General features: G+C 42.1%; 1 protein-coding gene across 1 annotated transcript in view; it reads right to left on the bottom strand.

The window, feature by feature from the left end:
* The window catches only part of SPON1 (spondin 1), a 268,644-nt gene that overhangs the window by 233,101 nt on the left and 19,407 nt on the right, over positions 1-16,136 (bottom strand). The window contains exon 2 of the mRNA XM_028517009.2: positions 11,197-11,303. Coding sequence (XP_028372810.1) covers positions 11,197-11,303 — 107 coding nt within the window. The remainder of the gene's footprint in view (positions 1-11,196; positions 11,304-16,136) is intronic.

Here is a 16,136-nt window from a genome sequence, read left to right as displayed (position 1 = left end):
GACATCACATGTCAGCTGGGGGTCAACTGGAGGGACAGTTTTGTGTCCAAGGAAGAAGAAACCAAGACAAAGTAACTTGGCAAAGGTTATACATTCTCTCTAGAAGTAAGCTAAGTCAGGCTCCTACTCAAACTCCTACTTGGTCAGGTGCAATGGAAAGTGATATAATAATATATACCAAGAGCCTAAACACTATCTGATTCAGAAATTTGAGACTCTATCCCATGAAAATGATCTAAAAAATAGAAACACAATGTCCATAAGGGAAGAGATTTTTGTCTGTCACAGTTACATTTTCACAGCCTAGAACATGTCTTGCATATAGCAGGCTCAGTAAGTATTTGGTTTTGTTTTGTTTGTTTGTTTTTAGTATTTGTTTAATCAATAACTAAATGGATAAGAAGTTCTCTTTATAAAAATGTACACTGCTAAATTATTTATAATACTTAAAAATTTACCTAAATATCCTACAATAAGCTGTTTAAGTAAACTATGATCCACTCACTCTTTGGATTTAACTATCTTAAAAAGCAGCACCAGCTGGTGTGGCTCAGTGGACTGAACGTGGGCCTGTGAACCAAAGGGTCGCCAGTTTGATTCCCAGTTGGGGCACATGCCTGGGTTGTGGGCCCAGTAGGGAGCATGCAAGAGGCAACCACATATTGATGTTTCTCTCCCTTTCTTTCTCTCTCCCTTCCCCTCTCTCTAAAAAAATAAATACATAAAATATTTTCTGTAAAAAAGCAAACATGATGGCTTAAGTAAAACCAGAATTGAGATCCATCCCATAAAAACAGTTACTCTGGAATGGAGGCTCCTTGTTTTCATTTTAAAGATGAGAAATTGCACGGCTACACAATGATTTATTGGCATTTTTAAGCTACTTAATACATACATATAAAAGTTTTTGGGGCAGTAAAAGTTATATATTGTCTGCTAAACAATTATATAATATATTTGAAAATAATTTCCAGACCTTTAGAAAAATAGATGTGGAAACAATGCTAGTTCCCAAACATGAGGTCAGCTAATGCCAGTGAACAAGTGGGCAGGGCCAGAAATTCCAGCAGCAGTCATCCATCAGTTTGGAAAATATTTATCCGCTGGCCAGTGTGCCAAGCCTTGGTGAGACCGTGGGAATGCAGAGATGTCTGCGGCCCAGATTTCTGCCTCTTTGCAGAATCTTGCACGACAATAGGGATTTAACACAGCAGGGTCACATGGTAAGTGAAGATAACTGGGATAAAGGGACATGCCTAGTGTTTGAGAGACCAGAGAGGGGGCCAGGGGCTCAGACTCTAAATGGAATGAAAGTAAGACCTGAGTGTCAGAAAGCACAGAGGAGCTGGCCTGTGAAGGACCAAGATGAGGAAGAGGAAGGGTCTGGGCGGGGACAAGCCTGGTGTGATCCTGGGAGCAGCCCAGAAAGGATTGCAGGAGACCAAGTAGTCAATGTCTATCTGTCTCTCCCACACCTCTGCCCCTGCAGCTACAAAAGATGCTCAGTAGAGAAAGTGGCACAGACCTCAGGTATATATTCCTTGATTACTGCCATTGACTGGCTCTGTGTCCTTTGACACATTTTTTAATTCTCTCTGTGTTACTTGCCCTATAAAATGCAGAAAATAATAGTGCCTACCCCCAGGGATGGGTCTGAAAATGACAGGAAATTGATTGATTGGTTTGGCAAATATGTACTGAGCATCTGTTGTGTGTCTGGCACTGCGCCCAGCACTAGGTGTGCTATTGTGAAAGAAACAGATAGTCCCTGTTCTTCTGGAACTTAGAACCGAGAGAGACTTAAAGGAAATGAAGCGACTGGACTGGTTAGTGCCTGAAGGTGACTGTCATGGTTTCCTCCACCTGCTTGTTCACAGGTGTGGGGCCTTTGTCAAGGTATAATTTGAATGCATTTTTCAGTGAAACTGCAGTGTGGAAAGGGGTCACAAAGGCAGTAATTGAGCCCAGCCAAATAGCTAGCACCTACATTGAACAGTTTCGTTTTCATTTACTGGGTATCATTTACCCAGCAACAATGAAATTTTTTATTCTACTTTATAGCCCTCCCAATCATATTACAGTGAAGACAGAAGCCTGTCTTTCCCCTCACCTGGCGGAGACCTGCAGACAGCTGATCAGTCACATCTAAGCTGAGCTGTCTGCCCACATCCACAGAAGGAGGCAGTTTGTGACTCAGAGGACATAGAGACAGGGAAAGCACATGCTAGGCTGCTGGTTCAGGAGGAAGAGACGCGATTGACAGTCCATCATGTCCAGGCCCTCTGTTGGGCATTTTACATAAATGATCTCATCTGATACTCAAAATTAAGCAACTTCGCCACCTATGCCTACCTGGCACAGGCAGAATGTGAGCCCAGGTCTGCTGATTCCAAAATCTATGTTCTTTCTACATATCCTTTAATGAATAGAAATGGTAAACTAGAAGTGGAAGAATAATAAGATACATGGTCCTTTTTGAGGAGGAAGATCAGCCTAAAAATAAGGATGTTTTCTGCTGTCATAATAGCGTGTGTGCTGACACTGTCAAAGCCAAACAGCCACCTCTGGAAATGGAGGAGTGTATACCTACCTGCAGGGCAACAGTATGTTCATAGTTGTATCGCAACACACTTTTGAGTTAATGAAATATTGTAATAATCATAACCTTTATGTCTTTTTCCATACAAACAACTAGAAAACTACTTTTGCCTACCCATGTAGCATGTGTGTGCATGCACAGGGTGGGGGGGGGGAGAGAGAGGGAGAGAGAGAGAGAGAGAGAGAGAGAGAGAGAGAGAGAGAGAGAGAGAGACTTTAGTTTAACTCCATAATTTAAATCTTGAAACTAGTGATAAGGGAATATATGAGGGGGCCCCCCAAAACCAGAATTATCTTCTGGAGGACAGGCCCCTTGCAGCGCAGGCTTCCCCTGCTAGGTGAGTGTTCTAGGAACCCATCCGTATCAGTGTACCAGCTGGCATTGTTGTGAGCGGCTGCTTTCAGCTTCATTGAATTTTTTTTGAAGACTCTTTCAACACCTTTGTCCATTTCATGATGGGTAATTTAGGAGCGCACCTGCCCACACAGCGCTGAGTGTTCAACAGTTTTTGACCAAAACCAGCATGACCCTCCCTATTCCCTGGATCTGGCCCTGAGCAACTTTTTTTTGTTTCCCAGGATGAAAAAAGTCCTCAAAGGGAAACATTTTACCGATGTGGAAGAGGTGAAACAAAAAAAGGAAGAAGCACTAAAAAGCATCAAAATCGACAAGTTCAAAAACTGTTTGAACGGTGGAAAAACCTTCTCGGCAGGTGTATTGCATCAAATGGAGAGCACTTTGAAGGTGACTAAAATGTTAAAATGTAAGAATAAATACACAATGTTTTATAAATAAATTCCATTTTGGGGGGTGCTCCCTCATACATGCTGACAAAGATTATGGATTAAGGTATTCATTGCGCATTTTTAGAAGTAAAAGTACAGAGAAAAAGGAAAACTGGAACCCCTATTTTGCCCAACATAGAGAAATGGCTGAAAAAATTATAATTCAACAGTATAGTGGAGTGTTATAAGGCTGTTAAAATTCATGTTGTGGAATAATATTAAATTGCATTGAAATATGCTCATAATAGCCCTGGCTGGTGTAGCTCAGTGGATTGAGTGCAGGTCTTCAAACCAAAGGGTTGCTGGTTCAATTCCCAGTCAGAGCACATGCCCGGGTTGTGGGCCAGGTCCCCAGTAGGGGATGTGTGACACACAACCACACATTGATGTTACTCTCCCTCTCTCCTTCCCTTCCCTTCTCTCTAAAAATAAATAAAATTAAACAAAGGAAGATGCTTATAATATAATGTTCACAAAAAATAAAATAGGTTATAAGACCCTATTATAGTATGGTTCCAAAATTTTGTGGAAAAATTATATGTATGCAGAAATATATTTAACATCTGGAAGGAAATATACCCAGATTGTCTCTGGGTTAAAAGATGATTACTTTTTATTTCTTCTGTATCCTTTTCTGTACTTTTCCACACAGAACAAGTGTGGAAACAAAACAAATGTTCTGCTGAAGAGTGATGCTCAAGCCTTCCTAAGGAGTCTCATTCCCAAACTCAGAGCTTGTCTGCCTGGAAAAAAACTGGCTTCCATCTTCCTGCTGGCAAACCCTGGAGACCAGGGCTGTGGAGGTCTGAGCACCCAATGTCTGCCTGGGCACTCACAGGGCGCACTGCGTCTGCTCCTTCTTCAAGTTTCAGATAACAATTTTAAAAAGGAAACTAAGTGTTGAACAGGAAAGAGGTATTGACATTGCTTTTCAAATGTATCCTTTTGATGGTTCTTTGAGGATGCAACTCCACAGAAGCATGTTACATTGAGTGACTTTCTGAAGGGCAGGGGCAGGCATAGTATGTCATTCATCCTGTTTCATTTATTCACTCATTCATCTAAGAAAACTCTTACTGGGCCCTGGATGGGCTCCCTGCACTTGCCAGGGAAGATAGAGAGAAATGTTAAAGCAGGGCAAGTTTTAAAATAGAGGTGTGATGAAAGAGTGGAGTGGCCTTCACACACACCCTTCACCTTCATCCCTTGTCCACTTGCAAACTTCCATCATCCAAAGAGACAACTCGAATGTTATCTCAGTAAATGTCCTTTGTATTCTCCCAAATCAGCACTCATTCCTCACTTCCTGCAAATTTTCTTATTTGCACACATGTAACAATTATAGTACCAGCATGCTGCCAAACAGTTCTTTGCATACAAGTCCCTTTACTCTGTCACATGTAGGAAATGAGAATTTCCCTAAACAGATGAGACCACCCCAATATCTAAGGAAATAAATGTCTAGGCTCTCCAACAATTTATTTGTAATCTACCAGTATACATAGCATACCAGGGTCGGGAATTTCTGATACCAATAACCATGCCTTAATTATTCATATCCATATGTTCAGAGCCTAGAACATTGCCTTTCAAGTAGCTGGTAATTAGTGCATTCATTAATTTAGTTCAGCAAATATTTATTGAGTATCCACAATGTGCCTCCTGCAGTGTTAGTTGTGAGAAATACACTGGTTAACAAAATAGATTTGGTTTTGCCCTAGAGCTTGGTGGGCCAAACAATATTAAACAAAAAAATCTATATACAAATACACAATTATAAATTGTAATATTCACTCTGAAAGAAAAGCACAGGGTTCTATGAATGCTGTGAAAAATATATGAATAAACAAATGAATGAATAAAAGAAAACACTATATTTTAGACTATGATATCTGTTCACTAGAAAGGTGTACTTTATAGGGGAAGAAAGAGAACACTGTGGGCTCTTGCAGGATGGATAAGGAATCTTAACAAACAATCTGACCCCTGTGTGCACGCTCCTATGATGCATCCTAAGACCTTATCAGTTTCCGTGGTCCTATCTCATGGAATGACTCATTCTGAACTTATGTACAGGCAACCAAAAATCCTGGGGTATGTTTGTCCTTATTTGTTTGATGTGCTGCCACAGATCCAAAGCTCTCTTCTTGCACTCTTTATCACCTTGAGGAGAGGCAATCCTGACCACCCCATCTGAAATTCGGCTCTAGGTGGGCAACTTTCTTGTTTTCTCCATTAGCTTCTCACTAGATTTGGTCCATCCAGTTGACCTGCCCACATTCTCTGGTGCCCAGTCCTGATATGGAAATACATGTTCCCCTTCGCATCACTGGGTGTGGCTGCCACAACGGGAGGCCCATGCTCAAGTTGTTAAAAAGAGTGCTGAGTGAAATTTTTTTTTGGGGGGGGGGGGTTGTGTGAAAATCACCTTTGCAATGCACATAAGCAACATAAAAATGTCCATATCCTTTGAATTTTTAATTACACTTCTGAGAATCTATTCTAGCAAATAATACCCAATAAGAAAAAACTTTTATGCAAAAAAATTTTACTCCATTATTTATAACAGTGAAAGCCAGGTGAATCCTAATGTCTTATAAGGTTCAGGATTAATCAATCTTAGGTGACTGTAACAAAAAAAAAGTTTTCTTATAAACTAAGAATTCTTAAGAACAGGCTTTAATAGCACTTTACTTTTAAAAGTGTGTCAAAAACTCAGCTTCTCATATGGCTCAGACCCATTAAATGCTAATAAATATTATTATTAATGAAGAGACAATGAAAATAGTTTAGAAACAGGTGATTAAGAATATGAAATAATTAGCTATTTTAAAAAATACTTGTTTGTGTGGTATTGATAAGAGATCTCTCTCCTCAGGCAAACAGCCCTTTAAAATGAGTCTTTCTTCTTTTGATTGGCAGACTGTTATCTAAACTAACTGAAGCAATATGCCTTAAATGAAAATTAAACAAAGCAACAATATTATAAATTAGCAGCTTAAAGTTCTGCCTGTGAATACTTGAGTGTCTACTGTGTGCAAACCATAGTTCCAGGGGCTGGGAAAATGGCGGCAAACAGGACAGATAAAGGTCCCTGCTTCGTGGAGCTAATAATTTGGGGGAAGAGTCGAGGTAATACTCAAGTCAACAAGCAGAATCAATAGCATGTCAGGTGACAACAAAGGCAATGGGAAAAAATTAAGTGGGGAAGAGGGATAGGGCATCCAGCTCAGGGATGGAAGCAGGAAGGAAGCAAGGAGGGATGAGCTTTCAAATCAGGTCATCAGGGTGGTCTCCCTGGAAAAGAGGCATCTGAGCAGAGACCTGACAGAAGCGGGAGAGTGAGCCAGGCAGTTGGCTGGGCCACCAGCATTCCAGGCAGCAATTCGTTTTTAGCAATACAATTTTAAAGGATGAGCGGGTTACTTTTGTGCAGGCAGCCAGGCTCTGCATTCCTTGTCACTTTCAGTTAACCATGAGTATACCCAACCAGCTCATCAAAGAGAGACTCCTGTGTCTCTCCTGTCTGGCAGCCAGAGACAGATCCCCTAGTCAGTGCCAACACTGCCACACCGGACCCTCCCCTGGAAGCAGAGAAGGCAGCCCCACCTCCTCTTGGGCCCTCTGCCAGAGTGGTGAGAGTTGTAACCTCTCCTTCCCTGCAAGAAGTAGCCCCAGTCCCTCCCCACTGAGTCTAAAGGGGCATTAAGGTTCACTTTCGTTGTCTCTGTACCTGGCCGAGTCTGGATTCTCCATGTGAGGGGTCACTCATTCAGAAAGAAGCAAAATCACCCATTCTCAGCATCACTTCTAGAACTAAGAATGTAAACTTTAACCAGATTTAAAGAGCATTAGAACTTTGTTGTTCATGTTAAGTCTTCAAAGCTGTCAGATTTAGAGTGAGGGTGTTAACAGAGAAGTATATCTAAATACATGTTAATCACTACATACATATTTTTAAAATTACAATGGCATTTATCATTTCCGACCATCTACTCATGTCCCAACTGATGATGTGCTGACTGTCTACCATGCCTGCTGGCTGCAAAAGTAATCTAAGGTCCAGTGACAAGGAGGACACTGTATGCTGTGTGAGGGCAAGACTATGTCTGTTTTTCTCACCCTCGTGTCCCTAGTGCTAACCTGAGGGCCTGGCACATAGGAGACAATCAGTGCTGATGGGTAAATGAATGACTCCAAAGATGACAGCTTTGGTACTGAGAGAGAACACTTTTCTGCTAAAGTGGAAGGAGGCAAGCATGGAGACCACCATGTCTGAAGCAGGAGAGGCAAGATGGAGGCCTGAGCACCCTCTAACGTCTGAGATGATGGGAACCCAAGTGGAGTGCGTTTTCAATGGACAAGGTAGGGTGGGAACGGGGAGAGATGAAGTGACAGAAAACCACTTGGCACAGTGTTTTCCCCCTTCCCCTCCCACAGATGTTAGGTTACTTTGAACTTCTTGGAGGCTCAGTTTCATCACCTGGAAAACTGGGATAACCATGCTAGCCTCACAAGGTCGCTGTAAGAGTCAAGTAGGAAAAAGTATATAAAGCCCCGGCACAGAAACTTCCACCATAAAAGGTCATAGTACACCATCATTATCTCACTTAACATACGCACATTGAGAGGCAGTGCACACCATGGTTGGAAGCAGGGACCTGGACTGCCTAGGTTTGAATCCCAGCTTTATCACTTGGAGCTGGATGATCTTAGGGAAATTACTTAATTCCCCTGTGCCACAATTTCCTCATTTGTGAAAAGCAGGACAATAATGCTTAAATCAATTAATAAATGTAAACCACTTAGAACTATGTCTGGCATAAAAGCATTATTATGGTTCGCTAGGCATTTTTCATATTCGTCTCCCACTTTGGTCCCTCTAGGGCTGGTGGAAGCAATGAGAGGGTAGACAGGAGCAGACAGATATGTTGGCATGGTGATGGAGGAGCTCATGTTGGATGGGCTGGATCTTTGTCTCCTTTCAGCACTGCTTCTCAAATTCTAGTGTTCATTGGTCTCAACCTGAGGGTTAAAACACAGGTTGTGGGGACCCTACCCTCAGAGCTTCTGGTTCAGTATGTCTGGGTGGGGCTTGAGATTTTGCATTTCTAACAAGTTCTCAGATGCTGCTGATGCTGCTGGTCCACAGACCACACTCTGAGAACCACTGAGATATAATGAGAAAAGATGTCAGAAGTGCCAAGAGAAGAAAAAAGGAGGTATGTATAAAAAGATGGAAGTTATGAAAAATTCCAAATAGGACTGAATTATGGACACTGGTAGAAAGAATAATTCGGTCATTTATTCATTCAACAAACACTTACTCACTGCTCACTGTGAGCAGGGCCCAACATTTAACTGAGCAGAAACAACAGTGAGTTGGAGAGGACTACCAACCTATAGAATTAAAACAGAGCAGCATTAAAGAAGAGAAGCCATGTCCCCACAGGCCTAACTCGACATCATATCCTCATCTGGCCTAACTCAGGCATCATTTTTTAAAAACTTTGGTAGAATATATGTAACATAAAATTTACCATTTTAACTATTTTTAAGTGTATAGCTCAGTGGCATTAGGTACATTCCTCTTGTTGTACAGCCATAACCACCATCCTGAATTTTTTTCATCTTCTCAAACTGAAACTCCTTGCCTATTTGTCAATAATTCCCTAGTCCCCCCACTCCTGCATACCCTGACAACTGTCATTCTACTTTCTGTCTCTATGAATTTGACTATTCTAGGTACCTTATATGAGTGAATCATACTATTTGTCCTTCTTTGGCTGGCTTCTTTCACTTATCATAATGTCTTCAAGGTTCATCCATGTTATAGCATGTGTCAGAATTTCCTTCCTGTTTAGGAATGAGTAATATTCCACTGTTTGTATAAACCACATTTTGGGGTTTTTTTTGTTTTTTTTTTCCACATTTTGTTTACACATGCATCCATCACTGGACTATTTTGGCTATGGTGAATAATGCAGCAATGAACGTGGGTACACAAATACCTGTTTAAGTCCCTGCTTCTAACTCTTTTGGGTACATACCTCGAAGCATCATTTTGAAGCAGATAAATTGTGTTTGGGTGAAAATTAATATCACACTCCCCCAAGCTGCCCCCAACCTTTTTTTTTCTTAGAACTTTATCCCTCCTGAAACTCAGGTACCCAGATCTCTCAACTGCCCTAATCAGATAAATCATCCATACCTCCAGGTAAATTAGCACAACAACCAGGGAGATATATTTTAATGCTCTATAGGCTAAATGCATGCACGGATCTTCCTGTCCCTGTAATGGAAAACGTACTGATGCACTGTTGAAACACACCTCTGCCTGGAGCTCACTCAATCCCCTAGGAAGAGTTTCTAGAATCAGACATGTGATAGAGGAACCTGGCCTTACTGTTTATGAACCATTTAGGCAAATGATTTAATCTCTCTCATTTCAATTTCCTGTTCTATGAAATAGAAATAAAAGTTCCTATCTACTTCGTTGTTTTGAGAAACTAAGATAAAGCAAGCTAATTAAATTAAGATAAACCATGATAAGGGAAAGCACTTAACCTAGTGCCTGGCTTACAGTAAGTGCCAACAACAGAAAAATACTGGCTGTCGTTAGTATTATTATGGGGGCATAATAATACTACCTTTAGATTCGTGCCAAGAAAGTTCCTGCCATCTAGGTCCATAGAAGGACACTACAATGAGCATTCGTATTAGCAGGCTTGCTAGGCCAGAAGCCCAGAATCCTAAAAAATGGATATTTTTTTTAAATCACAGGATTCAAAATTACAACCTGGCCACAAAAGATTAGAAAATATCTTTGGATGGGGAAGATACTGCTGGGCAGGGTCCTCTGTGAAGCCTGCAAAGTATATCCGAGTCCCCAGCAGCCAACTGTGGGTTTAAGTAATCTTCCTCAGAGCTTTTCTTTTTCTTCTGAGTTTGCAAATGCCAGATAGAAATGGGCTGCAGAACAATGGAAATTTGAGATGAGTAATGGTTACCGAAAATTTGGCCAGGCTCCCTCCTAGGATCACCCCAGTCCTTCTGGGATGTGTTCTGACAACTTGCCGGCCTCTTTTTAAACCCCTGAAAAGGGATGATGGTTCCGCCACTTCCCTTGGAAGAATATTCGACGGTGAAATATGACTCACTGTCAGAGCCCTTGCCTTTGAGATTGCCTTTCTTCTCCTGACCCACTTTCCTCGTGCTGTGCTCTTTTGTACAAAGTCAGACGAAGCCTCTCCCCAAGGAGATTGCTCTGCAAGGACTGACATTTAAAGACCATTACCACCTCTTAAACTCAGTCCTGTTCATTTAGCCAAGCAAAGCATATTTAATTCTTTTAATCTTCCCCTATAAATCAATCCCTTCATTCCCTTAATAGTCCGTCTCCTATGCTTTGAACACCCTCCAGTCTGGCCATCCTAAGCTCTTGCTCAGTTTATAGGTGAGAATTGCCAGTCAATCATGAAATGGCTCTACAGGGAAAGTAGCTGGGCCTAGTCTGGTTTCCAAATGCTCTCTCAATGTGCTGGACTGTGCTGCCTAAAGGCACTGCGAGCCCTGCCTGGTGGCCAACCCCCTAAGGTATGTTTGAGGCATTCGCTGCGTATTCCATTATGGGTCTTTCAAGTAGACCTGGCCCACTCAGTCAATGGTCAAGTCAAGGGAACTGCACAAGAAGCCACCTCAGACACTTGCACTTCTCATTTTACTCAGTCTTCTCTGTTTGTACACATGTCAACTTGGCTTCAACCTACCAGGGCAATAAGGGCCACTGGATAAGCACAGAAAGGCTCTTACCTGAAAGGTCCCAGCATGGTCTTCTTCCTTATCACCCTCTCTGTTTTCTTTGAGGGCAATTAATATGAATCCTCTGAAGTAGGAGGGAGGAGCAGCCGAAAGTGTCACTGTGGAAAGAGAAGAAAGCAGATTATAAACATAAGAATCAACTGCCTTTTATTTTCCAAGTGGATAGATGTGAATTCTCCATCAGCATCTCAGACTTGTGGGATAGCGGGTCAGCGGATGGTGAGAAGGACTTGTCCAGCTAAGTGGTGAACTCTTACTCTCTCCATCAAGCTCCCTCTTACATTTCAGAACCTGCTAAACGCCTGGACCCCTATCTCAGGAATTCTTGAACTAACCAAGACTGTGGTGAGTTCTCTCCCAGTAAACCATGGTTTGATAAAGATAGTCCCTGCTGGGCAACTTAAATCTTGACAGTTATCTAATGATACACTTCCCATTAGATCTGCCCAAGGGAAATCTAGAAGCTTACAGCACAAACTGGCAGAGACTGCTGTGTGTTCTCCAAAACACATTTCCTTTCTCTTATGGGCACTCACTCAGCTGAACCACATTTCTAACCTCCCTTGCAGTTAGGTGGAGAACATGGGCAGACAAGATGCATGCCACTGCCAACCTGGTCCATACAAACTTTCCACATGATCTTCCTCTCTTCTTTCCTGCCTCTGCCTGCCAAATGCAAGAGATCCAGCAGAGTAGTCTGGTGTCCCAGGAGAAGGAGCCACAAGATGGAAGGAACCTGGGCTTCTGAAAAACCACAATCACTCACTGACCAGAGACTATAATATAGTACTGGAAATGAACTTATATTGTGAGGTTTTGTTATAGTAGCTGGGGTTATGCATTCACGTTGTGCTTGTTCCTCTCACATTTACTCAGAAAACTATGTTTTCATTGAAACCTAGATCAAGTGCCTTCTCGGCAATGACAGTCATTCTTCCCTGTGTATCCCCAATCTCCTGGAATGAAAAGCTTTCATTGTAAATTTGCACTGAATTGAAAGTCTCTTTTTACCTGTCTTCTCCACTGGACTGTCAGTTAATGCTGGAGAAGGACTGGATTTTAATTATCTTTGTATCCCTAGCACCTAGCACAGAGCCTGGCATCTAATAGACACTCCATTCAAGTTCCTTGAAATTGACATAAATCAAGGTTCAAACTACTTCACTGCATGATCAAAGCACTAAAATTCTGGTCCTTACATGGAATTATGGACTACTAGAACCTCAAGCTATCCCAGTTATCCTCCATTCCAGCCTTCCAACTTCACAGATAGGAAACAAAGATGCAGAAAGATCAACAGACACTCCCAAGGTAGTAAAACTACCCAGAAGCAGGCTTAGGGCCAAACCCTCTGCCAAGTTTAATGCACCCCCCATGGTTGCACATCCTGAGCATGTTCGTCAGAGTATGCATATCCCACAAGCATTGGTTATATTTAAAAATGTTTGAAATGGCGTGGTTCCATAGTGCAGCAGTTGGCACATCTGCATCACACAGATTGCCCTGGGTTTGTGCCCCACTGGAGCCACAGTGTGGTAATGTTTATAGGGGGTTTCCAGTCCAGATGATCACGTAGGTAAATGTGGTACACGAGTCCTCCCACAACCACTTCAAAAATACAACTAAACTACAGAACATCCATCAGCCAGAACTGCCTGAAATCTAGCTGAATGGAAGTCTTACAACTAGGGATTTAAAGAAAAATCAATATGGAGACTATCTCGGCTGTAGAGGGCCTCCCTGAGGAGGGAGGTGTTCCAGTCCCACACCAGGCCCCCATGGCCCAGGGTTTCCAGTGCCAGGAAGAGAATTTCCCATAACTTCTGGCTGTAAAAAACAGTAGGGATTGAGGTAGAGGGAGACAGAGGGTTTCTAGAGTCCCAGGCAGTTCCTCTTAAATGGCCCATGCATGGAATTACTTGGACTCACTCCCTCTAAGCTCCAGTGCTGGGGCAGCATTCTGAAAGAAACCAGAGTGAATTGGGTAGGAACCGAATTGTCCAGCATCAGGAAGTCAGCTGAGGGTTAGCTTTCTGACAGACAAAAATGCTGGCAGAAGCCGTTTTTTCTTTCCTGAGACCCACCATGTTCACACAGAGCCATAGGTGGGCCCCATATCTGAGTCTGTCAACCTGGCTAACACTATTTTCCCAGCCCTGGTGATTCCCTGAGACCCTACCCTACCCAACTTGTGGGCCCACCCAAGCTGTTTCCAGTGGCTTATTGCTACAAATGGCCTGACCTGGCTAATGCTTCAGACTTTCCTAACATCTTTCAGACAAGCAGCACCTGTGAAGGAAATAGACATGCAAGTCTGGGATGTACAGAGTTCCAAACAAGATAAACCCAAAGGGGCCCACAGCAAGACACTTCATAATGAAAATGCAAACAGTTAAAGACAAAGACAGAATCTTAAAAGCAGCAAGAGAAAAGCAGTTAGCTACCTATAAGCGAGCTCTCATAAGACTATCAGCTGATTTCTCAACAGAAACTTTGCAGGCCAGAAGAGGCTGGCAAAAAATATTCAAAGTGACAAAAAAGCAAGGGCCTAGAATCAAGATCACTGTATCCAGCAAAGTTATCATTTAGAATCAAAGGACGTATAAAGATTTTCCCAGACAAGAAGAAGTTAAAGGAACCAGTATTACATGAAATGTTAACGTTTCTTCTTTAAGAAGAACACGAAGAAAAAAGGTAAAAAATATGAACAATAAAATGGCAATAAATACATATTTATTAACAATTGAATCTAAACAACAAAATAAATGAACAAGTAGAACAGAAACAGACTTGTAGATACAGAGAACAATGTGACAGTTTTCAGAAGAGATGGGGTTTAGGGGATGGGTGAGAAAGGATTTATCAGAATGATCACTTAGTCAGTTATATGCTGTCTAAACACTGGGATGTACACTTGAAACTAATATAATATTGTATGTCAACTGTAACTGAAAAATAAAAAAGTGGTTTAAAATTTTTTTAATTAATTCATTTAACATACTATTTATGCAATTCTGATAAGCAATCCTCTGTTGAGGAGGGGCATTTAGTCTTCTGAATTCCTCAAACTAGTTTCAGTCCTTTAAATGAAGCACCCTAAAACTCAAAAAACTAAAACCACCATCTTGGATAATGTAGCAGTGGTCCATGAGCCACCAATACTTCTCAGAGTAGAACTTTGAGACACAAAAATTGCAAATCTCATGCTATGATTGGTCAGTTCATCCAATAAAAGTAAAGGAGCATTCTTATTGGCTATTGATGTTCATAAAAGGTCAGATAGAAAGTAAGGAAGGAAGTATGGTGGGGGTGGGGGCAGCACTATAAAGTACAGTAAGAAAATCATGGTGCTCAGCAGTGGCAAGCAGAAAATGGTTATGATGTCAGAAGAAAGAACTGATATCTCTGAGGGACAGACAGACAGCTCCAAAGCAGTCTGAGGCTATCTAGGGTGGAGTGGGGTGCCTTTTAAGGCCACAATTCTGGAGGAAGGGAAGCGGACAATAGAGGTCCTCTGCTCAGATCCCCTCAAATTCATTTTTAAAGTGACCCTGAAGCTGATATGTCTTTGTTTCTAGCAGTCAGCACCTGTGGACCTCATGTCACTGGAGGCTGCTCTGCCTAATATGAAAGTCCCAGCTGCCTACACCAGGGGAGGACAACTCTGACGGGCACTTGCCGCTTCAAAATGGTTTGTCAGGATCAAACTGAAACTCTTCTTAGGGACCTCCCACAGGGTCACAGCCTGTCAGGGCCTTTGACCTTGTCTATTTTGTTTCTCTACTCCCTTCCTGGTTTTCCCTGGGATCATTTCCTAATAAGTCACTTGCACCCAAATTCTCACCTGAGGGCTTATGTTATGGGTTAAGTTGTATCCTCCAGAAATATACTTTGCAATCCTACCCCCTGTGTCTGGAACTATGACCTTACTTGGAAACAGTGTCTTTGCAGCTATAATTAGTTAATGTGAGATCATACTGGATTAGAGTGGGCTCTAAATCCTATATGACTGGTGTCCTTAGAAGAAGCTACACAGAGACACACAGGGAGAATGCCAGGTTACAACAGAAGCAGAGATCAGAGTGATGCACCTGCAAGCCAAGGAACAGCAAAGACTGTCACCAGAATAAGGACAGCCATGGAAGAAATGCTCCCTCCAAGCCCCCAGAAGGAGCCAATTCTGCTGACACATTGGTTTCAGACTTTAGCCTCTAGAACTGTGAGAGAATACATGTCTGTTGTTTTAAGCCTCTGGTTTGTGGTACTATGTGTGGCAGCCCCAGGAAATGAATACAGTCTGCTCTGGGGAGCCCAACCTCAGACAGATAGGCAATCCCTGCTGCACAGCCACTGGCTTCAGCATAAAGCTCAAACTCCATAGACTACAAGGCCCTCAGTCTCTGCCTCTCCAGCCTCAGCAACCACATTCCCATCTCCCACCACACCACATTCCAGTCCTGGGACTCACTCACTGGCAGTTTCCTGGAAAGCTTATCACTTCACCCTGCAGTATTTTTCTCCACAGGCTACTCATATGTCTTCGATGTTCCACTTCCTTCATTCCTAACAAACTCCTTCAAAATTCAGCTGTTCACCTTTTGTGTGATGTGTCCTCTGATTTCACTATCAAGACCTGTGTGCTCTTTTGTCTTGGACCCTGTTAAGATTAAAAATAAATACCTCTACGATGGGCATAATAATAGCACTTACTTCATAGTATTACATCAATTTACTTATGCTTCACTCTTGTAAAGTCCTTAAAAATCATCTTGGCAAATAATAGGCATGTAATAAATATTAGCTCTTATTATTATTAGTGATGAGACTATCACGTCAATTATATTTTGTGTATAAGGGTTTGTTTACCCGTTGGTAAGGGCTTCAAGGGCAAGAACCACTTCTGAGCTCAGCATAGTGATTAGCACAGAGTT

The sequence above is a fragment of the Phyllostomus discolor genome, chromosome 6 (assembly GCF_004126475.2).
Source record: "Phyllostomus discolor isolate MPI-MPIP mPhyDis1 chromosome 6, mPhyDis1.pri.v3, whole genome shotgun sequence".
Taxonomy (NCBI): Eukaryota; Metazoa; Chordata; class Mammalia; order Chiroptera; family Phyllostomidae; genus Phyllostomus; species Phyllostomus discolor.
The sequence above is the reverse complement of the archived record's forward strand: the minus strand, read 5'-3'. Positions and strand labels throughout refer to the sequence as shown.